At 42.6% G+C, this 22,700-nt stretch overlaps 3 protein-coding genes across 7 annotated transcripts in view; 1 reads left to right on the top strand and 2 right to left on the bottom strand.

Moving 5' to 3' along the window:
- Positions 1-354, bottom strand: part of LOC146544894 (uncharacterized) — a 4,322-nt gene extending 3,968 nt beyond the window's left edge. The window contains exon 1 of the mRNA XM_085217381.1: positions 188-354. Within this exon, the coding sequence (XP_085073507.1) occupies positions 188-354 (167 nt within the window). The remainder of the gene's footprint in view (positions 1-187) is intronic.
- Positions 1-21,573, top strand: part of TRAF5 (TNF receptor associated factor 5) — a 23,247-nt gene extending 1,674 nt beyond the window's left edge. The window contains exons 1-13 of one of the 2 annotated variants that reach the window (XM_010706738.4): positions 4,810-4,942; positions 9,815-9,964; positions 10,476-10,700; positions 12,438-12,495; positions 13,361-13,462; positions 14,179-14,343; positions 14,660-14,737; positions 15,108-15,182; positions 15,449-15,541; positions 16,196-16,336; positions 16,846-17,014; positions 17,477-21,063; positions 21,501-21,573. In XM_010706738.4, the coding sequence (XP_010705040.1) occupies positions 10,486-10,700; positions 12,438-12,495; positions 13,361-13,462; positions 14,179-14,343; positions 14,660-14,737; positions 15,108-15,182; positions 15,449-15,541; positions 16,196-16,336; positions 16,846-17,014; positions 17,477-18,054 (1,674 nt within the window). In that variant the 5' untranslated portion in view covers positions 4,810-4,942; positions 9,815-9,964; positions 10,476-10,485 and the 3' untranslated portion in view covers positions 18,055-21,063; positions 21,501-21,573. Of the gene's footprint in view, positions 1-4,809; positions 4,943-9,814; positions 9,965-10,475; positions 10,701-12,437; positions 12,496-13,360; positions 13,463-14,178; positions 14,344-14,659; positions 14,738-15,107; positions 15,183-15,448; positions 15,542-16,195; positions 16,337-16,845; positions 17,015-17,476; positions 21,064-21,500 lie in introns of those variants that run through there. The other variant, XM_085219293.1, reaches the window with a different exon arrangement.
- The window catches only part of LOC146544893 (uncharacterized), a 38,800-nt gene that overhangs the window by 3,968 nt on the left and 12,132 nt on the right, over positions 1-22,700 (bottom strand). The window contains exons 2-4 of one of the 4 annotated variants that reach the window (XM_085219307.1): positions 20,899-22,700; positions 15,671-16,216; positions 7,190-7,324 (exon numbers count right to left, since the gene is read on the bottom strand). In XM_085219307.1, the coding sequence (XP_085075433.1) occupies positions 16,131-16,216; positions 20,899-21,277 (465 nt within the window). In that variant the 5' untranslated portion in view covers positions 21,278-22,700 and the 3' untranslated portion in view covers positions 7,190-7,324; positions 15,671-16,130. Of the gene's footprint in view, positions 1-4,015; positions 5,225-7,189; positions 7,325-15,670; positions 16,217-20,898 lie in introns of those variants that run through there. The other 3 variants (XM_085219309.1, XM_085219310.1, XM_085219308.1) reach the window with 3 other exon arrangements.

Below are 22,700 nucleotides of genomic sequence, written 5' to 3'. Positions count from 1 at the left end.
CCTGCCATGGGCAGGAACTCCTCCCACTGGATCAGGCCACCCATCCAACTTGGCCTTGAACGTTTCCAAGGATGGGGCACCTGCAGCTTCTCTGGGCAGCTCTGTCAGTGCCTCGCTGCCCTCTGAGTAAAGAATTTCTTCCTGACAACTAATCTAAATCACCCTTCTTTTAGTTTGAAATCGTTACCTTTGTCCTATCACTATGTTCCCTGCAGAAGAGTCCCTCTTCAGCTTTCCTGTAGGCCTCTTTAGGTACTGGAAGGCTGCGATGAGGTCATCCCGCAACCTCTTCCTCAAGCTAAACAAGCCCAGTTCCCTCAGCTTTTCCTTGAAGAAGTGCTCCAACCCTCTCATAGTCCTCACACCCTCCCCTGGACCAGAGCAGCTCTCCATTCTTCCTTTACTAGGGATCCCAGGCCAGGACACAGTAGTGCAGGTGGGGCTTCACAGAAGCAGAGCAGATGGGGACATTCATTTCCCTGACCTGCTGGTCACACTGGTTTTGATGCAGCTCGGGAGATGGTTGGCTTTCTGGGCTGCAAGCACATACTGCCAGCTCACAAAGAGTTTTTGTCCACCTGTACCCAGAACTCCATTTCTTCAGGGCTGCTCTCAATCCATTCTCTGCCCAGCCTGTATCTGCACTTGAGAGTACCCTGACCCAGTTGCAGCACTTTGCACTTGGCCTTGTTGAACTTCATGATGTCCCTTGTGAGTCCACCTCTCTGGAATGTCCAGGTCACTCTTGTTGGTGTCCTTTCCTTCAGTTTGTCAGCTGCACCACCAGCTTGGTGTCATCAGCAAAGATGTTAAACAGTAGTGGTCCCAAATAGATTAGACACTATTTGTTTTGTGCTGAACACTTTTGGGTAACTTTGCCAAATCACTTCAGCGTGCAGCTACAGACTTGTTGGGTGCTTGATCTCCCAGGCCTTATTAGTGTCCTTTCTTCAAGTTAACCTGTAGGCCTGCGTCTTTTTTGATTCTTTTTCTGGCCTTTTGATTATAAATAGGTAGGTAGATGTTATTTATCCTCAATTAATAGTAGGCTGTGGAGAAAGCATTTCTCTTTCTGGTCCTCCACAGAGTCTGTATGAATTAAAACATTTGTTGGGCCCTTGATCTTGAGAGTTCTGGTGATAGCTGCAATCTTATGGGTATTTTCTTTCATCTTGCAGACATTCCATTCTCCACAGTGTTTAGTGGCTTGCTAGGAGCAGTGTTCTGACACATCCTGTGTCCACTTGGGTCTGTGCCTTGATTTGCAGAAGAATCTTTTCTTTTCTGGTCCTGCTCAAGTTTCTTGGCTTGTGACCATGAAGTGTTAACGTTCACACTGTTAGTCCCTCTGTAATCTCTGCTGTTTGGGCTGTACATGCAGTTGTTCCACCTCCTTCCCTCAGCCCAGGAAAGAGGCTAACCTCTTTACCCTGGCGTGTAGCAGCTCAGGAAGGTAAGGAAACTTGAGTCATGCATATCATTAATTAAAATGCAGCAAAAATTTCCATAGTCTCTACATCTCAGTTTTACAATAATTAAATAAGTGTGTGAGAAACTGTCAGCACCCCAAATTGCAGTGGTTTTAATATGGGACTGCCCACAGTGCTTTGTAGCTAAGTGCATTTGTGTGGGAAACTCTTAAAGAGAGTTTATATTTGTCTTATATTGACATTTGCAAATGGGGTTCTCTAAGGGCACATATGCTGTTGTGTCCTTATTTTGCAGAAGATAATACTGAGAAGTTGTTATTACACAAAGCCACCGGTGACTAAACAAACCTCAATGAGAGGAACGGTCTGCAAAGCAGTTTTGCCTGAAGTGGTCACTATGAGATGCATGAGGCATCAGAGGCAATGTGTTGGTTTCAGGCACGGAGTTCCTGCCCTAAACCAACAATGAATCCATGCACTTGGAACTGGAATGTGGCCCTCACTGAATATGAAAGCAAAATCTCAGGTTTCATTTCTTAATGTTGTCCTAGAGACAGCGGGTATAAATGGTCACCAGATCATATATTCAATTGCATGTATCATGCAAGACTATTAGGCACTGTCTGTAATGAAAAAAAATGTCTCTGTTGGTTTGTTTCTTTGTCACTGATATTAAACCTCATGGCACTTTTTCCCAGAGGAATTACCAACATCGACCTTGCTGATACCCGAGACACACCTTGAAGGCTAAAAGCCCAGTGATGTTGTTCACTGCTGGGAGCAATAAAGCTAAAACCGGTGCCAACAGCAGGAGGAGGGCTGGGTGTCACCCTGGGTGTGTTAGCACACCAGTTTTACATGGCATCTTTCTTAATATTGGGCCCTGTGAAAGCCCTGCCACCTGTTTGTAACTCTGTAAATCTCCAGTGTGTCATGTTTGATCTCATCAGGACTTCTTAAGAACGTGTCCGTTCCTCTTTCTCAATTTTAAGAAAAGACAGTGATGATAATCTTTACTGTCATCACTTTCCCAGCAGCAAGGTCATGAAGTCACTGATACCAGTTGGTTTCTGACATACCAATTACCTCATCATAGGCTAGAAAATGTGTCCATATGTCATCAGACACATAATTGTGCATCTAAGCACAATCCACTGAGCTTATGAATTCCTGCAGTTGAGCTGAAGAGAATTTCTAACCTCTGGAATTACTAAGTGTCTGAGAAGAAATAGGTGGCCTGCCAAAACCTCCTGTGTCATGGTGAACATAGCAGAATTTGAGCTTATCCTCGTAATGTGGATGGATAACCATAGGGTATATTGAGAGATTTTTGTATCTGGGCTGATTAAATCATTCATTAAGATCAAGACATACAGTTGAGTGCATGGAAAATTAGACTCTCTTGGGCATTGAATAGGTATTAATGGATGCACCAACTGAAGTCAAACCAAATGATGTCCTGGATAGCATGTGCCTTTGGGGTGGGGAAGGAGAAGTAACCTCTTGAACCTAGACCTGCAACATGTGTGGTCTGTACTATTTGTTAGGAAATGTGAAGACTTCACTTTGGTTCTTGTACGCTTCAAGAAACAAAATGTAGTTGATTGTCTTGTTGTCCACGCTTTCTTTCACTTCGTTTCAGTACCTTTGGTTTCTTTATGTGGTTCTCGTGTGTTTGTTTCTTCCCTTAAATGCTGTTCCTGGCTGTCTTTTCCATCATCCTGTTGTGCATGCTTTAAGCTTGCTGGTGCTCCTTGCTGGTTCCTCCTGCCAGGGTCTTCAGCACTGCACTTAGGGCTGCAGGAAATGGAGGGGTGCCCAAGAACAACAACCTCTTTCTACTCATCTGCTTTCTACTCATCTGCTGAGTGAGATTGTTTAAAATGAAGATCCTGCTCCTACTCAACTTCTCCATTTGGGGTTTTCCCCAAAGCTTCCCAGAAGCAGATGGTGCTTCCTGAAGTTGTGCTCACAGACACTGTATTCTCTGCAGTTCTGCCTCTTGGCACTGGCTGGATGAGTGCTGCTTCCAGAGTTGATGGTTTTAAGGAGAACCCATGTTGGAGTTATTTCGCTCATCCTTTGTCAATCTATGCAGACATTGTGCATTGTGCTTGATCAAGGCATATCCTAAGGATGTGAACTCACTGCAAGGACAAAAGAGTATTTTCTGGTTTATAAGGTTTAGCCATAGAATTTATCTTAGGCTGTGTCTAGAAATGCAACTTGGGTCAGTTTAATTGATCCCATGAAAAAGAAGCATGCCTTCAAATAGACGCCTTTCTCTCTGCCAGCACTGTACCAGCTTCAGTGATGACTTGTCTGTTCCAGTGCTCTAAGGATGGTTCAGGAAAGCATGCAGTAGTCTAAAATCCTCCTGGGAGGGGAGACTGAGATTGAACAAGATTAGAAATGCTCCATGAGCAGGCTTAATTAAAGGAAAAAGGCTAAAGATAGCATGTGTGGTATTTGCTGCAAGACAGAATAGAAGCCTTTTTTCAATACTTGTATTTTAAAAAACAGGAGTACCGAAAATTATTGCTTATCTAGAAAATAAGATGCCTTACTTTGAGAGTAGGAAGGGAAACTGTTATTACTTGGTTTAATTAGAGGCTCATTTAACTGAACTAGCTGACCAGTACTCAAGCTTTATTTGTTAACATACTAAATGAAGGAAGAAGAGACCAGGAAGCCAGGAAGGGAGCAGAGCAGAAGAAGGAAGGAGTGGGATTAGAGATGGAGCCTGTGGCACTGCAGGAAGGGAAGCATGTATTGGTCCAGGGAAACAAGATCGGTGTCCACTGAGACTGCAGGGATGGAGGCTGCCAGTAGTCCTGTGTAAGCACTTAGCTTCAGGCTCTGAAAGAAACAGGGTATATGGCGGCCTTGGTTATCACAAATACAAATACAAATATCTGTTTTTGTATTTTTCCAAACAAAAAGGAAAAATAAAGTTCTGTTTTAAATGTAAGATGTCCATGCAGCCTTCAGTGTGAGTTCCTGTGATAGCTGTGGCCCAATGGTGCCATTTCCACCATGAGCAGTCCCTCAGCTTCCTGCAGCGAGCAGACCTGCCTGTGCCCACAGGGATTCCTTGTGTAGGGATGGATCTGGCAGGGCTGGGCCTTGGGTTTTCTTCCACCCTTCTGTGCTTGCTCCTGATTGTTTGTTTTCCCTTTAGACATGCCATTCGGCGCTTCTGTGAAAGTGATGTTATCAATATGAAGACTCTGGATCCTGGACTAAATCTGTGGGAAATGTTCTTGGTAACATTATGTTGCTCCAAATAACAAATTTCCAATCGGTACATCAAAGCTGCAAGGAAAAATGCTTTTAGATGGCTTGCTCCTTTTGAAACATTTTTAGACATGATCTTTTCAACGCTACACCAGGGGATTTCCACTCCCTTGCTGATTTAAAATGCTCGTTCTGTTGTTTTAACCACAAAGCTTACACTCGTGTACGCTCGCTCTCTCATTTTCTCCTCGCTGAGGATCAGCTGCAGATTTCAGGTACAGTTCTACTAAAACATGTCTCGGCAATGATGTCAGGAATCTAATGCTGTTATAATTATTTGTCATCTGTAAACAGCTCCTCAGGTGCTAGCTGCTGCAGGGGGATGTGTGAGTGCCACATGGTTGTCGTAGAGAGCTTCAGAGCCTGAAAGTTGTCCGGAGCTGAGCTCCTCCGCTGAGCTGACAGCAGCACCCAGAGCATGGGGCTGCAAGCAGAGAGGGCTGCAAGTGTGTCTTCTGCGGAGATTGCTGAGAGGGGTCAGGATGATGGTAAATCACCTATATATTGATACAGAAGTGTAGAATTGACTGACAAATGAAAGAACTGTTCAGTTCTGGGGCAGGGTGGTCTGACAGAGAAGGATCTGTACGATGTTTTCTTGTGACCATCAGTATTTACTAGCTTGAAACATAGCTATTCAGAAAATGTGGGGTTTCTGGAGTGTGTGATTTTTGGTTTGTTCTTTTTCTGTTATTTGTTTGTTTCCATGTGTGTGTGTTTTTTAAATGACTAGATTATAAAGTAGCTTCATTGATTGTTTTTTCTTTTTTAATGACTCTTGAGTATGACCTCTCAGTAGTGTTAGGAAGAAAATTAATTTCCAGCTGTGAACACAATTATTTTAAGACAGAAGTCCATGTTACTGTAACTTAACGTTGTTTTGGTTAGATGTAGAGAGTTTTATGATAATACAAAATTAATAAATTTGTGATTAGGAAATATAGGAAAAATAGCACAGGTAGCATATAAGTAAAATTGGTCATAAAATTGAAGCTATTTCAGCACCAGATACACTTTGCTAGTTGTGTATTGCTAATTTTTGAAGTGTTGTCCATATTGTAATCTATGCCTTAAAAATAATGGAGTCTAGTCTTATCGGGATTCATTATAATGCTTGACTGTAACTATGCAAAAGAAACCTTTCCGTGTCTCTCTCCAGTTGGTGAAAATTTTACTATGGAGATTAGCAAATTGATGCTTGCTTAATAAAATTTTACTGTTTACTGTAAGCTTGTGGAATAAAGTAATATTGGAGTTTGAATTGGATAATATTGTCTGCATGCAAACAATACCTAATTTGATTCTGCTGCCCTCTGCAGCAACAGGCTCTGTGGAGCCTCAGAGGAAGTTCTGAAACTGCTGCTGTTAGAAGCACTTTCTCCTGGATGCCAGTTGGTCATTGTATTGTCATTTTTAAGCAAGAAGAGTAGCTCTTGGGGTTGATTTGCTGCTGAGTGAAGCCCTGTGTATCTCAGTAGTGAGTCTGCTGGATCCTTCTCCTCTGTAACCTCAGAGCTGGGAGGCTTCAAGAAATGCAGCCAGGATCCTTCTCCCCTGCAGGGACTTTGCTAGTGTATTTTGTTGTCAGCAGTCAAAACATTGTAACTCTCCCTTGGGTTAGGAGGAATGGTGACAATGCAGCAGAGATAGCAGGCAACATCACCTGCTTTTTTTTTTCTCTGTGACTCAATATAATCTGCTACATCTTCGATAGGTATGTATTTTAATATGTGTAGACATCTAGAGTAGTCCTTTAGCAGACTGTTTAGCTGTGTATGTTAAGAGTTGGAGCATATGTTTGCTGACCCCAAAATTCACTGTTTTCATAGTGAAGCCTTATCTTACTTATTTATTAATCATATCTAACTTATTTATTAATCATATGACTTGGTTATTTTAATTCAAAAGTCCTGGAAGCAGCTAATCTTTTTCGTTTATAAGGCAGCTTGGAGAGGGTCTTTCTAGTGCAAAGTAAGTTCCCTTCCACTGTATTTCTGTCAGTCAGCTCCCATGGAAGTGAACTGATCTTAGACCTCTGAAGTATATTGACTTTTACAAAACTTTCCAAATCCCGACTTAGACAGGTTTCCCATTCTGGTAAGGTAAATAATCTTCAATGGGAGGGATGGGGCACCTTCTAAGACCTTCTAAGCTCTGTTCCTTTTCCTTGGGGCAAAGGAATAGAGCTGAACTGGAACTGGAGTGTAGGACTACAGGTATACAACTTCATGTCCTACTAAATATATTTCATGGAATCATGGTAGGGAAGGAAGTAATCATGGTGAGCAGCACCCCAACCCTGGAGCATAGCTGAGCATTACCTTCTCTAACATTATGAACCCAACTGAAACTGTGCTTTCAGCCAGCCAATAGCTAGTCCCCTAATTAACAGCAGGACCAAGCATCATATTTTCTTGAGCATGCTTAGTGACCAAACCAGGAATAACAATTCACAAACTTACCTTTCTCAGTTTAAAAGTGGTGTCCATTGCCAATGTGTTGCATTGGCTGTCCTGGATGTTTGGGTGCTGCAGCTTTCTGTAGCGGCTCATGTGCTCATAGCTCACATGGCAACGTGATTAACCTCTCTTGGGAACCTTCATGTGAGAGAAAAGAGGAAAAACATACTGTCTTAAAAAAGAACTACCACATTATGCAAGTGTTTTTCTCTGTGTGCAGTGAGTTCATGGCTAAAAAAAAGTTAATCTGTCCGCATTAGTTCAGTGTGATTGTTGCACATGATCATAATTGCTGTATGACAGTAAATCAGGCTCATGTTGATTTGTCTTCTTAGGTTCTGCTTGTGTCTTAGCCCACTTCTGAGCAGTAAGGTAGCCCAACGAGAAATGGTTGGGCTTCATCTGATGTGGTGGTAGTTAAAGCTAGATAAAGAAATTGTGTTTTTGTTATGAAGCTTCTTCGCTGTGTTATTGCTAGTGAAATATGTATCTGCATGCAACTCAGATAAAAAAATGTTGTTTCAGAAGCATTCTGCTGTTGATGTAGGTAGGGGCAGGGATGTGAAGCAAGGTGGGAGCCCAGCTGTGAGCTCTTTGTGCTGTGCTGCCATTGAGTTCCCACTCTTTGGTAGCTCTCCATACTACTTAGGCTTAGCTTCTGGTGAGTCCAGCTGCTTCTTTAGGTGCAATCAGAGTTCTGTTCAGCACTGCCATTTACACGCAAGATAGGAACACTTACACAACAGAAGATGCCCTCATGTTTTTGGCACACTCACACAAAAGAGGATGTCCTCACGTTTTTGGCAGCTGGGAGTAGGCAGAAGTGAAAGCACACCTCAGCGGTGGCGTGGGCCAGGCCCTGGCGTAAGCAGGAAGTTGATGCAGTCAGCCAGCGGAAGGCGGGTGAGCACAAAAAGCATTTTTTCCCCTCATGGTTTCCCACTGATGTTAACTCAAAAAGCATGGGCGTGGGCAGTGGTGACCAGGAGAATCAGAAGGGCTCCTGCAGTCAGCCTGGGGCTGCTGTGACAGTAGTGGAAATACGTCATCTCACGCCAAGCATTGGCCAGGGGTGGGTCTGTCACCCAGCCATCACCTCTGGCTCCTTGGGGTTTGTCCCACGCCAAACCACACTGATTCAAGCAGACTCCACTCCAGCTTTGGTGTGTGGCAAAGCAACGTGCCTCTTTTTTGTCTTACCCTCAGCCCCTCAGTCCCGAGCCTGGGGAATAGCTGACCTTCAGCTGAAGGGCTGCACAAGGAAATGGCAGGAAGTCGCTGAGCCTGATAGGGGCTGCAGCAGTCCCAGGGCCCTCGCAGAGCCCACCCAGGCTGTGCATCACAGACCCTGAAAGAAAGAAGCTGGTAATCATGGATTTTTGTGTGTTTTTTACAGAGTGTGGCATCAACTTGCAGAATACATGATGGCAGAAGGTGCAAGTCCTGAAGTGTGACAGGACTGGAAAAATTGGATGTCCCATAGATGAGAAGGAGCATTCATAAGTGAGAGGAATGAGATGTGCTTTGGGGTTCTTACAGAGTGCTGAGTTTGCAGGAGATTGGCCAGCAGGTGCCCATGCTGCATAGGTCAGGGTGGCCATTGCTCACCTGTGATGGAAGCTGTGCTGCTGGTAACCCCTCAGACTCCCTCCCTGCACCCTCAGTGGGCATGAGGGAAAAAAAAAATTGCTCCTTGGGGAGCATCAGAGAAACGGGAACCTCTTGTCAGAGGAGAAAGAGTCAGACGATGAAATCAGTGAAGCCCCACATCCAGTCCTGCAGGCTGGTAGATGAGTGCCCTATGAAGCCCACAGCAAGCAGATTGGCTCCTGCTGATCGCGTGCTTTGGCTTGCTTTCAAGTCATCTGCTCCCTCTGGCCTGCAGGATTTCGGAGCCCCAGCTGCTCCATGACCTTTCAAGCTCTGTGCTGTGCCATTCTCACCACTGTTTCCGTGAGCCAACAGCCCACAGCTGAATGGGATATGCCATGTATCAGTTCTGCTCATTGCCATCTGTGAAGTTGTAGTTATGTGCCAGCCATGCTTCCACAGCAGACACCCTTGGTGACCTTACAGGAGCTGAGTCAGGCCCTAGTGAGATGCCACTGCCAGCGAAAGTGACTCAGGTGACTGGCAGAGAGGATGATGCACCCGAAGGGGAAACAGCATGCTCAAGTACTGCTGTGAAATTGAGCACCTCCGCGGTGAGTTGTGTTTTGTGCTGTCAGTAATGAGGTACTGACCAGAAGATCAAACACTTGAGTTACGTTCTTTTATTTAAGAGAACACGGTTGTGGCTGATGAGCTTGGCTTTTATACATATCCTGTCAGTTTAAATGTCCTCTGACGGCAAAGCTACAAGAAATAAAAACCTGAGCAGCTTGAAGTCTTTGGCTATTCTCACAAAAGTACTGTAAGATTGAAGGAACCTGTGGCGAATCTCAAGATTCGTGACTGTTAGAGCTGGAAACAGATACTGCTGTTTTTTTTCCTATTAGAAAACTAATGTTGCATTCATCAGGTGTCTCTGAGCTTTAATAGGTTGAGCAAAAAAACTTATGACATGTTTCTGATTGCAGTCTTCCTTTTTCTTTCTTTTTTTTTTTTTTTTTTTTTTTTTTTTTGCAGGCAAGGTTAATATAGCCAAGAACTGACATATAATTAAGTAAAATTTTGGAAAAAATGAGATTATAGTCTACTATTATAAATGAATGATCGTCCGGAAATAGAAGGATGACAAGATAAGAGGCTTTGGGTCTTTTAACACCTAAACTGAAGGTAAAATCCCTCTACTCCTGTTTTTCTTTTTTTTTTTGTGTGTACTCGTGGCCATAACCACAAAGTTATCTTGTTTGCACCAGTGCAGTGAATTTATGATACTGTGTGGGAGGGTTCCACGTTAAGCACAGACTTTCCTGGCAGACCTTAGGGCCAACACTTGGCCTCTGCTTTCCCCACATGTGCCTGCTTTAAATTTTGGTGGTTTTTTTAGGCTAACAGTTCCTGCAAGAAAATTGAGAAAAAATTCCCTGTTCTGGGAAATAGTTCTCAAACCCCAAAACTCTTTCCAAAGTGTGTGTTTAATGCTTGTCATATAAGCATCATCTTGGGATCCTCTGAGCATTCTGTTGTACTGCCACAGTTGATGCCACATTTCCCTTTGAAATCTGTTGGACCCTTCTGCAAACTGAAACCCTCAGACAGATGGCAGCCTGCCGCAGGCTATAGCGGAGGTGAAGCGACTGATGGTGAGCATTTAACAAGATTCTTCCCATGTTTGATTTTCCAGCGTGGCTTCCATGGCCTGTGACGAGCTCACTGGTGTCTCGGGCATCTTTATGCGCCAGAACTCTGCTAGTGCTGTTTCTCTGGACTTCGAACCCGACACTGACTACAAGTTTGTGGAAACCTTAGAGGACCGGTACAAATGTGCCTACTGCCACTTAGTCCTTCACAATCCCCACCAGACAGGATGTGGGCACCGGTTTTGCCAGCAGTGCATTCTCACTTTGCGGTTAGTACAAACTCCTTCCTGTATCTACAGGCTCCCTGTCCTGTTCTTAAACAGAAGTTGGCACCTTCCATAAATCAACAGTGAATTCCATAATAACAGTGATTCTCTGGTAACACGTTGTATGAGAGTCGATGCGAAGACTTCTGGACTCAATGACTGTGTGCTCAGTCTTTTTAAGGTGTCTTTAAAGATCTTACAGGGTGCTGGTGAGAAATATAGGATTGCTTTGGCAACTGCATAGAAGTCAGCATACGAAAAACTTTTAAACGTAATGAATTTAAACGTTATTGAGTGGGACAGTATCTTGGTTTGCCCTTCTGTTATTGGTACTACTCAGGTGGTTTTTTTTGCATTAATATTTCATGTTATTGGCGCCAGTAGCTAAATTAAGGCTAGTTTCATTTGGTTCCATGTAACTTCTTTACTTCTAGTGGAGTCCTTGAACTGATGTTAATATTACCCAAAACTACAGTGAGATCAGAGGGATGTTGTCATCGTTTGCTTGGGATTCACCTGCAGTTGTAAATAAGCTTACCCGGCAGACCTATCAAATGTTTTGTGTGCATGTGTCCAGGACGACAGCAGAGAAGCTGGACTGTGTGAACAGATACTGCTTCTACTTTTTACAGATTTTAGATGCTTTATGTTTGTCACTTTTCCCCCTCTCGGTTGCCTCCCTATGCACAACAGCCTCAATATGCATTTTCTCAACTCTTATCATAGGACTTCTTTTAATACAGGGGCCATTAAGTCTTCCTTTATTGTTTTAACAAGGACTGCACTACTTGTACTAAACAGAGGCTCAGCTTAATGCACACAGATTTTTTCAGATATGATATCTGTGAGAAGCAGATGGCCAGAGAGTGACAAGATCCCCCTTAATTTAAAAGGCATCTTATTAACAGTCACAGGACAAACTGCTTTCTGTTATAAGTTCATTGTTGCAGCTTAATAACCTCCCAGAGCTCTAAGCAGACTAAGTGGCTGTGTAGTTGCTAGAACAAAGCCTTTCCAAAGTGCTTTTTGATTCTTATGGTATCCCATGTGAATGGGACATAGACAACTCACACTCCTTCCATACTTAATTATTACATAAGTTCTAGGTATGATATTTTGTTGATTCATATCACGGAAAATATCACTTTGACATAGGAACAGCAGATAAGATTTAACTTGTTAAACCATCTCCGACTTAAATTACTTGTTATAAAAGTGACTAAAACATAGGAAATTTAAGATGGATCAAGAATCTGTGCCCTCAGATTATTCAGGCTGGACTTTCTTTTGATGGACCCACACTGACTATGCCTGATAACAGTTTTGTTCTCTAACTGCCTTTCAATATTCCTCAGGACAATCTTTTCCACAGTTTTTCCAGGCTAGGCCAACAGGTCCATAGTTTCCCAGGTCTTCTCCTCCTGCCCTGTTTGCAGCTGGGTATAATACTGTGCAGCTTCCAGCCATCAGGAGCCTCTCCAGATCCCCATAACCTTCATTAGATTGTTGAGAGTGGTTCAGCTACAATGTCCACCTCAGTGATCTGGGGAGATTCCATCTGCGTCCATGAACTTCTGAACGCTCAGCTGATAAAGCTGTCCCTTACAATTTTGTGACCACAAATTGAAAGTCACTGCTCCATTATCCATGCCAGTTGAATTCTAGCATAACCCAATCTTGAAAAGTAAATCAAGTAAATCAAATCTTCTGTGGGTTAACACAACTCTTCTTTTAATCTAGAGGACTGAATGCAGTACCCACATGTCCTGTCGACAAAGAAACAATAAAAATGCACGAGGTAAGTGGCTGTGCATGCAGAGACCACCTGCATGAAAAAAAGCAGGACAGCCGAGAACAAGGTGGATCTGAGCCTTTTTGTCCCCAGAGGCAGAGCAGCTTTTGTCTTATGAAGCAATGCTGATTGAAAGTGAAGAAAAAAAGATTTGGATGTACAGCTAAAACTTGCTTTTATACTTCACATTCTAAGGTTATTTCAGTTTAGTCCTCTGTATTTCCAGTAAACTATCAAATAGTTTCACAGAGTTTTAAATCTTCTCATGTCTTTTGATATTTTTTATGGTGGATTTTTATACGTTATTTTACCATGAGAGTTTATTGGCGCACTTTTTAATCCCCTGTCTTTCTGGGGGATCTTATTTGTTTGTCTTTAATTTTTGACTTGGTTATAATTTGCTGTCTTAACTATTTCTATTATATATCATTAACCCTGCAGAGTTTGTTTGCTTTTTGGTAACTTTTTAGAGGAAAAGGCAAGTTCTTCATGCTGCTTATTTTGCAATCTACCTGATTTTTGTAATGCATTTATCTGTTCTTGTTTATATGCCAAGGCTTGAAAGTATGCTGCCTACTTGATCCTGCCAGAATGAATTTCCCAGTGAAATGTCTCTTCCCTCTTCTGCTCTTCAGACAAAATTGTAATCGGACTGTCTTTGTGATTCTGTTTTTCACTCACTGTCTGCTGCCCTGTGGAAATCTTATGACAGTAGTGCAGCACAGAGCAGCTGTATAATGCTCTGTGTAGGAAGATCCCTAAATAAGACTGGAATTTTGCTCAGGGAGCTCACTTGCTTCTGCTTACACAGCTGTTTCTCAGAGTCTATTGACAGGGTGTCTGAGCATCATTGCCATCCATTCCTTTACAGGTATTCAAAGACAACTGTTGTAAAAGAGAAGTTCTCAACTTGTACGTGTTCTGCAAAAACTTCCCTGACTGCAATTCAAAAATAATTCTGGGGCGGTATCAGGTTAGTTGGCTCAATCACATTTTAAGCCTTTGATTTTCATGTGAACTTTGTGTGTCACAAGCTAAATTTCAGTGGTTGTCTTCAGACTTTTGTCACTGTAGCAATGTGGCTTGAGTACATAGTCTGTCTCTTAGTTATACACTGAGTAACAAATACTATGTCAGGGCTGTAAGCTTCTACCAGCTGTGCCTCATTTGTTTGGTAAGAACCATTTGCTGTATATGCTGCGAATATATCTGTCATTTTGCAAGTTCAGGAGGACTATAGTGAAGGTTTTCTATATAATAATGAAAAAATAATGATATAGGAATTTAAATATTATAAAAATAGCAAGGATAACTCACATCAGAAGTCTGTGCAGGGTGATGTGGAAATGGGGAGAAATACCCAAGACAGGTGAGCAGGTTGGTGCTCAGCCTAACCTCACCGCCTTGCTGCTCAGCAGAGCCTGAGGCCAGCAGAAGTCCAGAGCTGTGACAGCACGGAGATGGCCTTACTATATCCACAGCATCTGTCCTTAATTTCTGTACACCTAGGCGTAATGAGAGGCTTGATTCTGGAAAACTTGCTAAAACGTGATGGCCATTTTGGCCTATTTGAGTGAAAAGTTGAAATCCTATAGAGGACTCCTCAAATTTTTGCAATTTTGCAGTCACCAGACTGCCAGATGTTTCTGTGTGTCATACTGGGGTTTAATTTGCTTTTATATCTTGCAGGAACATCTTCAGCAGTGTTTGTTTGAAAGCGTGCAATGCACTAATGATGGATGTTGTGATCAAATCCTTCGGAAAGATTTGAAAGATCATTTGAATCAGCACTGTAAATTTCGAGAAGAAATGTGTCAGTTCTGTAATAAATACGTGGTTTTAATTAACATAAAGGTAAGATCATAAAGCATTTCCTAGAATCCATCCATATATTTGCCTCTTAATATTGCTGAGTGAAACGTTTCCATCATTGCAGTGGGGTTTTACCACTCATGAAACAAAACTTGGCTGAGTAGCTGAAGAAGAAAGCATAATAAAAACGAGAATGCTTTAAGTAACACCATTTACTCTTACTCTCTTAAAAACATGATGTGGGGCTTGTGTGTGTGTGTGTTTATGATTACTTTTTGCATGCCAGAATTAATAACTACTTCTATGAATACTGTTTTACAAAAATGCAAACCATTGCCTTGTTTTTCCTTTTCCCCAGAATCATGAGGAAAATGACTGTCCTGATTATCCCATGCCTTGTCTCCAAAACTGTTCACAGATAATTCTGAAAAAGGAGGTATGAGGATTTTTTTCACATGCAACAACTCAGCAAATCGTACGCTTCACTGAAAACTGAAACTCACATCACAGACTACATTGGCTCACACCAATAAAACTTCATCACTCTAAGTATTTTCTTTGTTTGGTCCTAAACGTGATGTATGTCCCATCTGACAAGCGAGGTGTTCGGTCACTGCAAAGCACTGGTATTGCAGTGTGGGAAGACACCTGTCTTGCTTATTGATCCTGAATATTCATTTTCCTCTTTATGTAATCAGTCATGACATTGGCCTCTATTCACTCCTTATGCAGGTATTTAGATTTTATCAGTGCAATAAGGTACTTAATATTTATTTCATTACAAGTTTCTTTGTTAATATACGCAGATTGAAAAGCATCATACTGTGTGTCCTGAGACTGAAGTGGACTGCCCATATAAACAGTATGGCTGTCTTATAAAGGTAATGTTTTATAGATCATTGCTTGCGCTAGAAATTTGTCTCCCAAACCAGAGTAGTTAAGATAAGATCAAGATAATCATTTTTAATTCTTTTACAACCATTTTTAGTAAGACGCTACAGCAGAGAACCAGAACTGTCGTTCCCTCACTTCCAATGCACAGAGGGGACATTTTAAATCCTGAAATCAATAAATCTTTTACCCACCAGCTTCAAAAATCTGTGGGTCTGATTGTTTTGTTCTTTCACTCCCCTTCGGCCTCACTAAGGTGAAAAGAGGAAAACTTACTGAACATGAAAATGGTGCCCTGCGGGAACACATGCTGCAGATTTTAGACAAGAATTCTAGATTGGAAGAACAAGTAAGTTGTATTTAATGAACACTCTTCAACAGTTCTTGGCAGTTTGGGAGATTATGTGAGATTTTGCATTTGTTGTCTGTTAGAGCTTAGATGCATTCTAAAAAGACTGGTTTTATTGTCCTTGCTTACCTCAGAAGTCAGAATATGCTCTTCTACTGAAGTCAGGCAATTAGCTGGAAACCTGTCTGTGCTCAGGCATGTGTATTCTCCATCAGACACAACGGGAGCCTTGTTGCTATCGCTTGCTTACATCATTTGCTTTTGACTTCTTGCAATTGATGCCAAGTTTGTGGATAGAACATCTGAGGGTTTCAGAGGCCAGTCAGATTGCGTTTCAGGAGCCTTGGGGTGCCAAAGTCATCCCCTCTGCAGAGGTGGCACAGAGCAATGCAGAGCCTCCTGCCTCCTTCCTCCTGCCGACTTGTGGCTTATAAAAATCTCACTTTGCAAGCTGGGCAATAATAAGTCAGATTTAAGATGCAGGGATGTCAGTATTTGACAGCACATATCCTTGAATTTTGAATTATCCAGCTAACTTAGAGGCTTTACACTGTAAACTTCTCTACTTTCTCCTGTACCATAACATGTTTTAATTTAATCCTTGTGCATTTTGGTTGTGCATGGAGCTTTTATTCTGTTCTTTTCCATCTCTAGATATCTGATCTGTACAAGAGCCTGGAATGTAAAGAGATTAAAATCCAGCAGTTAGCAGAGGCTGTTAAAAAGTGTGAGAAAGAATTCAGACAGTTTACACAACTGTTTGGTAAAAATAGCAATTTGATGGTAAGCACACAGGTGAGTGACACATTGCTTTTTTCCTTTTTGGCCAATTGCATTCTTGCAGTTTAAACCATGCAGTATAAAGTATGTTTTTCCAGTTGTCATTAATAGCAAGACAGTAACAAATATTGTTTCCCAGACACTTCCCAAGCCACTCTTATTTACAATGACAGTATTGTGTTGTAACCAATAAAGAAGTTTAGGTATCTAATCAGGGCAAAAAGCACTGTATAAATACTCATGGCCAGATCGCCATGGAAAATAGGAAGGTGTGAATTTGAATCATCAGTTGAATGAAATAAAGCAGCATGAACTGATCTGAATTGAGGGATGGCTTCTCAGCTGGTAAATGCCAAAGGAGGGATTAGTTGGACACATTCCTGAGGCAGCACAGTACTTCTGATTGCACTGTCTAGTTGGCATTGCTCACATGATAAAGATTTCTTTATTTTGAATGAAATGGCTGCTTTTGTAAATGTCCTTGTCTCCTCTTCCCACCTTCTTCCTATGGCACTGACTGGAAGGCTCTTGCCAGTCATCTGGATAAGTCTGCACGACTGGAATCGCAGGTGAAACAGCTAATACAGATGGCAAACCAGCAACAAAGTAAATTAGACTTGAGACCCCTGTTTGACACAATTGAAAGTGTGAAACAGAAGATTGCCCTTATGGAGACATATGATCAGCGCTTAGGTATGTTGGGACTTCCTTCTTTTCTGCATGGGTTTTGGGATCTTTGTGGTGACTAAGTACAGGCTCTAATACTGCATTCAGTCAGTTGCAACTCTTAGCCAAAAAAGGTTCTCTTCTCTGGGCTTTCTATGACCAACCAATGCTACAAACATCCTCCCACGTTCCCCTACTCCTCAGTGTCACCAGAGGGCCCAGCTCCTGAATTCCTGAGGCACAGCAGGGCCAGAGTGCTGGGTTTGGTGAGGCTGGTGCATTGTGATGGTAGCAGTCGTTGTGTCCCTAGTCAGACACTAGGTGTGGCTTGCAGTTAGTGTTTTTCCTTATTCAACTACCTGCTGCAACTACAATTGGAAGAAAAAAAGGTTAACAGCTGTAGTTAACAGTCTGTACTCAGTATTGTTCTTACGTATTGTCAGCTCATGTCTGGCTGCTCTTTGACAGTTTTATTTTACTTTTTCCCAGTTGTTTTGGAAAGTCAGTCCAGCAAACATGATCTCCAGATCAATATTCACAAAGCACAGCTCAATAAAAACGAAGAACGATTTAAGCTTTTGGAAGGCACGTGCTACAACGGGAAATTAATTTGGAAAATCACAGACTACAAGATGAAGAAAAAAGAAGCAATGGAAGGTCGTGTCCTCTCCATTTTCAGCCAGCCCTTCTACACCAGCCGCTGTGGGTACAGGTTGTGTGCCAGAGCCTATCTGAATGGGGACGGCTCAGGCAAGGGAACACATGTCTCACTCTACTTTGTTGTCATGAGAGGCGAGTTCGACTCACTGTTGCCATGGCCCTTCAAGCAAAAAGTTACACTTATGCTTTTGGATCAAACTGGGAAAAAAAATCACATTGTGGAAGTCTTTAAAGCTGACCCCAATAGCAGCAGTTTCAAAAGGCCAGATGGAGAAATGAATATTGCCTCTGGTTGTCCACGCTTTGTGCCACACACAGTTCTGGAGAACACAAAGAATACCTACGTCAGAGATGACACTCTGTTTTTGAAAGTAGTTGTGGATTTAACTGATCTGGAGGAATTGTGAAGAAAAAAGTATCCAATCAGTGTGACTGCTTTAATTTTTATGAAATGCCTTCTTGGTGATTACTAGCCATGCAATAGTAAATTGCCACCTGTCAGCTACTCATGTGTTTCAAGGCTCTTGGACCATGTGACAGATAATGAACTGTTAAAACATCAGCCTTTGTTTTTTAACCTTTTTTCAAGCCTGCAGCTTCAAGGCAGCTGTAAGACCAGTCTGATGTGAACATGCATTCAATCCAGTGCTTTGACTAGGCTCAGTATGGGCTGGGTATGAATGCTTGGCTCACATCACAGGACTAGTGACTTAGGATGAAAATTCTCCTATAAGCCCTTGGGAGCCCAGGCAGGCCTGTGGGCTCCACTACTCACACCAGTGCACATTTCACTTGTCTGAAATGGAAACATTTCAATACTAGCTTGAATCAATGTATCATGAGCCCTCAATCTCCTGGAATTTTTGAAGCAGTGAGAAGGGGGTTCAGCCAGACACTTGTCAGGGATCTTGCATACTTTTTTTTTGTTGTTGTTGTTAAAGTATTTTTTACCAGGAATTCCAGAGCAAAATACCAATGCCTCTTACTTTTCTAGCCTGATATTTCAGCTGTACAGAAGGTCATAAAACGGTTGTGGTAACATCGTTTTCATTCCTGCCTAGTGCCTTGGGACTGATTTCCACTGGTGATCAACATCCACAGTCCCCAGCTGAGGTCAAAAGTAGCCGTATGTCCTTGTCACCTCTCAGGATATGGCCATAAGGTACTCAGCTGCCAGCTCTTGGAAGAAAGGGGACAAAATTCTTCAGTTTGTCCTTCCAGCTGCACTCTTTGGGCCAACCAGCTCTACAGGGGGCAGGAAGAGCTCTGGATATCTGTTTGGGAAAAACCTCAGATAACATGCACTGTTCTCCCTAGAAATTTGGAATTTTGGGAATGAAGGGGGAAATAGATGAGGGAATGAAGCTCCTGTTGGAACTCAAGTCTCACAAGTAGTGCAGTTTGAGCATTTGTTGAAAGGAGTGAGAGCTGCAGAGCAATTACTGATAACTATGAAATACTTTGGAAGATCTTCATTTTTATCCTAAGTTCTCTCCATATTGCAAGGGAACAATTGCATTTTATGGGTTTATTGGAGACACACTAAGAATGCCAAGATCAGGCACCAAGCAACAAGAAGCAAAGAACACACGTGCCTTTTTAAAGTCTTTTGGGTGCTTGTAGGATGGATGTAATTTTGCACATTCAGTCATTTTGTTGTTAGAAGTGACAGAATTTTGTGTCTCATTTCTTACAGATCAGGTAGTGAAACAGCAAAATATTATCCACTGCTCCTGCAGCCCAACTGGCAAAACAAAGCTGGAGCTTTTGAAAAGGATGGCATGAAATCAAGCTGGATTTAGAGTAAGAATAAATCAGGCAGAATAAAAACCAAAATGGGGCACAGACCCCAAGGTGTAAGGTAGAAAATTCAAGATGGCCAATGTGGCAAAATGGAAAATGCCACTTCTGTGCAGAATGATAAATATGATTTGCTGACTGACACTAAGATGAGGGAAAAATACAGTATTTTATATCTGGAAGCTCATTGCTATAGGCATTTACTTTGCTAGGCAGTTTCTGGAGTGCAAATCAGACAAATATTTTCAAATTTGGAGGTGGAGTGGGAGAGAAGCCTTAGTGATCTGTACATCACAGTAAGGTAGCACATCTGGAAGTCCTTTTTGTTGCACCACGTCTGTGTATGATGGGCACACAGGAGTTTTCATAGTGACTGGACAGATGATAAAGGTCCGATTTTGTTCTTTTGTATCACCACCATGACTGACTTTACAGTCCATTTTTTCCACGTAGCGGAGAGAATTTGGCTTCATGTCCTTAATACTTTTTATTACAGAAAGAGAAAGCTTGTCTGAAAGATATTGGATATCCTGGGACATGGGTTCTGAGCCTCTGATGTGGACTTCGTATCAATTGATACTTTCAAAGGGATAACCGAGTGGTGTCAGCTGCAGGTGCTTGGACTGTCCAGTGTGTGAAGTGTAAAATGAAAGGTTAAAGACCCTGGAGAACTGAAGCAGGATGGAAAGGACGCACTCTGTATCTGGATGAATAACAGACCTCTCTGCCTCCACACCCCAAGTATAAAATGGGGATAACAATACTTGTGGAAGTGTTGGGACTATTTAAATGTTTGTGAAGAGTTTTGAGCATGAAAAGAGCTAAGTACTATTAGAACTCCATTTCTATCTGTTGGTGAGTTGGTGATGGCGTAGTGACGTGGGTGTGTGTTACTGTGTTGCCGGGCCAATGCTGGAAGCGTGCTCAGCTTTAGGCAGGCTGTGCCTGTGTTGGCGTTATCTTTTTGCCATGAATGTTCCTTTTAAAATTCTGAAGCACAAATGATTCACCCTGGGTGACAGAAATGTCCCCGCTGGAGTACTGCCTGTTTTATAATGAATTTATCGAGAAAATTACTTTTTTTTCTAAGGCGATCTTATTTAAACTGATTTCTTCAGTTACAATAGTTGAGTTTTGTGTTAAGATTCTCAGCGATTTTTACTACTTGTGAACTGCATTTTAAATTTCATCTCAAAGGTTAGGGAAAAACGTTGTCTAGCATGATTACCAGGGAAGGATTCTGTCGTTGCATGAGAAATACCAAAAAACCTTTTAATAATGTCGTACTGAGTAAACCAAAAGCTGTTCTACATCAGCACACGGTGTATTTTTATGTAGTTACTGACCGTTTGTAACTGTTTGAGTATCTCTTACTACAATGCAGGCATTTTTCTAGCCTAACGTCATAACTGTACACGCAAAAATAAGGTCATAATAAATAACGTTACCACCTTTCCAGAGTGCCGTGCATCCCGTCGGCGGGCAGGCGTTGCCGTGGGCGGGCCGTGACGCGGCGCCGGGCCGGGGAGCGCCGCCTCCCGCCCCTGGTCGCCGCCAGCCCTTCCGGGTCAGCGCCGAGCCGCAGCGGGGCCCGCGCTGCCGCCGCGGCCGGCCCGGTAAGTGCGGTGCTGCGACGGGCTCTGCGGGCCGGGCAGCCGCAGAAAATGGCGGCGGGGAGCCGGGGCCCTCCGGTTGGAGCCGTCCCGGCGGCCTCAACGCTGCGTAGGCCGGGGATCGCTCCTCGCTCTCGCGGAACGTGGCCTCCTCATGTGCTGACGGCTTGTAGTCGTTTTGGCGAGAAATTTTTTGTAAATGCGATGATAGTGACATCTTCGAAGGTTACGCACAAACGGGGTCTTGGCACACGTTCCTGCTCCAGGAGGATGGAAGGCTAAACTTTTGCTTCACCGTGGTGTGATGCGCTCTGTGCGGGTGCTTGGCGGGGCTGGTCTTATGCCTTCTCGCCTTTCCTCTTTCACCGCACCCCTCCTCTTTCTTTTCTCCTCCAAGGCTTTTGGAGATGGTGCTCTTGACCAAGCTTTTGTCTCACTAGGTATGGACAACCAGAAGGATGAGAAAGGCAGGCTGCTCAGTGCAGCTTCTGCAGAGGACCTGAAAGTCCGAGGTAGGCACAGCTGGTCAGTTTCAGAGCCACGGTGCTGTGTGCGCCACGTGTTATCCTCTGTGTCAGCTACCGTCTTTAACTGTCATCTTTACTGTAGACACTTGCTAATGATAACAGACTGTGGCACACTGGAAAAAAGAAACAAAAGAAGAACCCTCCTCAAAATACGCTTTCTCTATGTTTAATTTCTGTGAAATCATTTTTGTAGCTACTTGCAGGCGTGTCACTTTTGCCTTGTGTTTTCCTAAGGAAAAGAAAAAAGGAAAAGAAAACGTAGCAGAAGCAGATCATCATCCGTTTCATCCACATCATCTTCTAGCACTACATCCACTTCTTCTTCCTCATCGCATTCGTCATCAAGGTCGTCATCTTCAAGTAGCAGAGGTAAGCTGAAGCTTTTGGGAAAAGTGGTTGCCAGTGAAAACTGAGGACAAAAAATTATTGAGCGCCTTAGCCTTCTCCATGCGTGTTGTCGCCAGTTCTCCTATCTTGTTTGTCAGAGAAGGTACACTCTCTTTAGTCTTCCTTTTTTGGCTCAGTACCTGTAGAATCCTTTATTCTTTGCTTCCCTTGCCAAGTCCTTCTGGTATTACCGTGAGAGCAAATTCTCATTTTTATTGTTTCTTTTGACATGCTTGAGCTGCATGTGTTGTTAGGAAGACAGAAAAAGATTGCTTGAGCAGCCTTACCTTAGACATTTTTAAGTTTTGAGCCTGGCTATGCTCTGGTATATTCCTGTAATGTTTTATTTGGAATTGTAAAGGAACTGCAGAGCTGACAGCTTGAAGGCAATTGGTTGGAAGACAGGATTGGATTGTTTAACTGTCTTTCTAGGCTGACCTTCCTGTTCTCAAAGCTTGTGCTTCAAAGTCAAATTCCTCGTATATCAGTTGTAATCTTTAAAATTCATGATCAGCTCATAGTTTCTACTTTAAAAAAAAAAAAAAAAAACAAAAAAAAAAACAAACAGTTGAAAGGGGGGCCAATTAAGTAGGAAAAAGTTTTACTTTTGCCTTTAGCAGTGATGGAATTTTCAAGTGATTTGTCAGCTTCGGTAATACGTTTTTGTTGCTTTCTTTGTGAGTCCAGATCTCTGGCTATCAGATACTTGCAATCTGTTAAGCACAT

Source organism: Meleagris gallopavo, chromosome 2, assembly GCF_905368555.1.
Source record: "Meleagris gallopavo chromosome 2, MGAL_WU_HG_1.1, whole genome shotgun sequence".
NCBI lineage: Eukaryota > Metazoa > Chordata > Aves > Galliformes > Phasianidae > Meleagris > Meleagris gallopavo.
The sequence above is the reverse complement of the archived record's forward strand: the minus strand, read 5'-3'. Positions and strand labels throughout refer to the sequence as shown.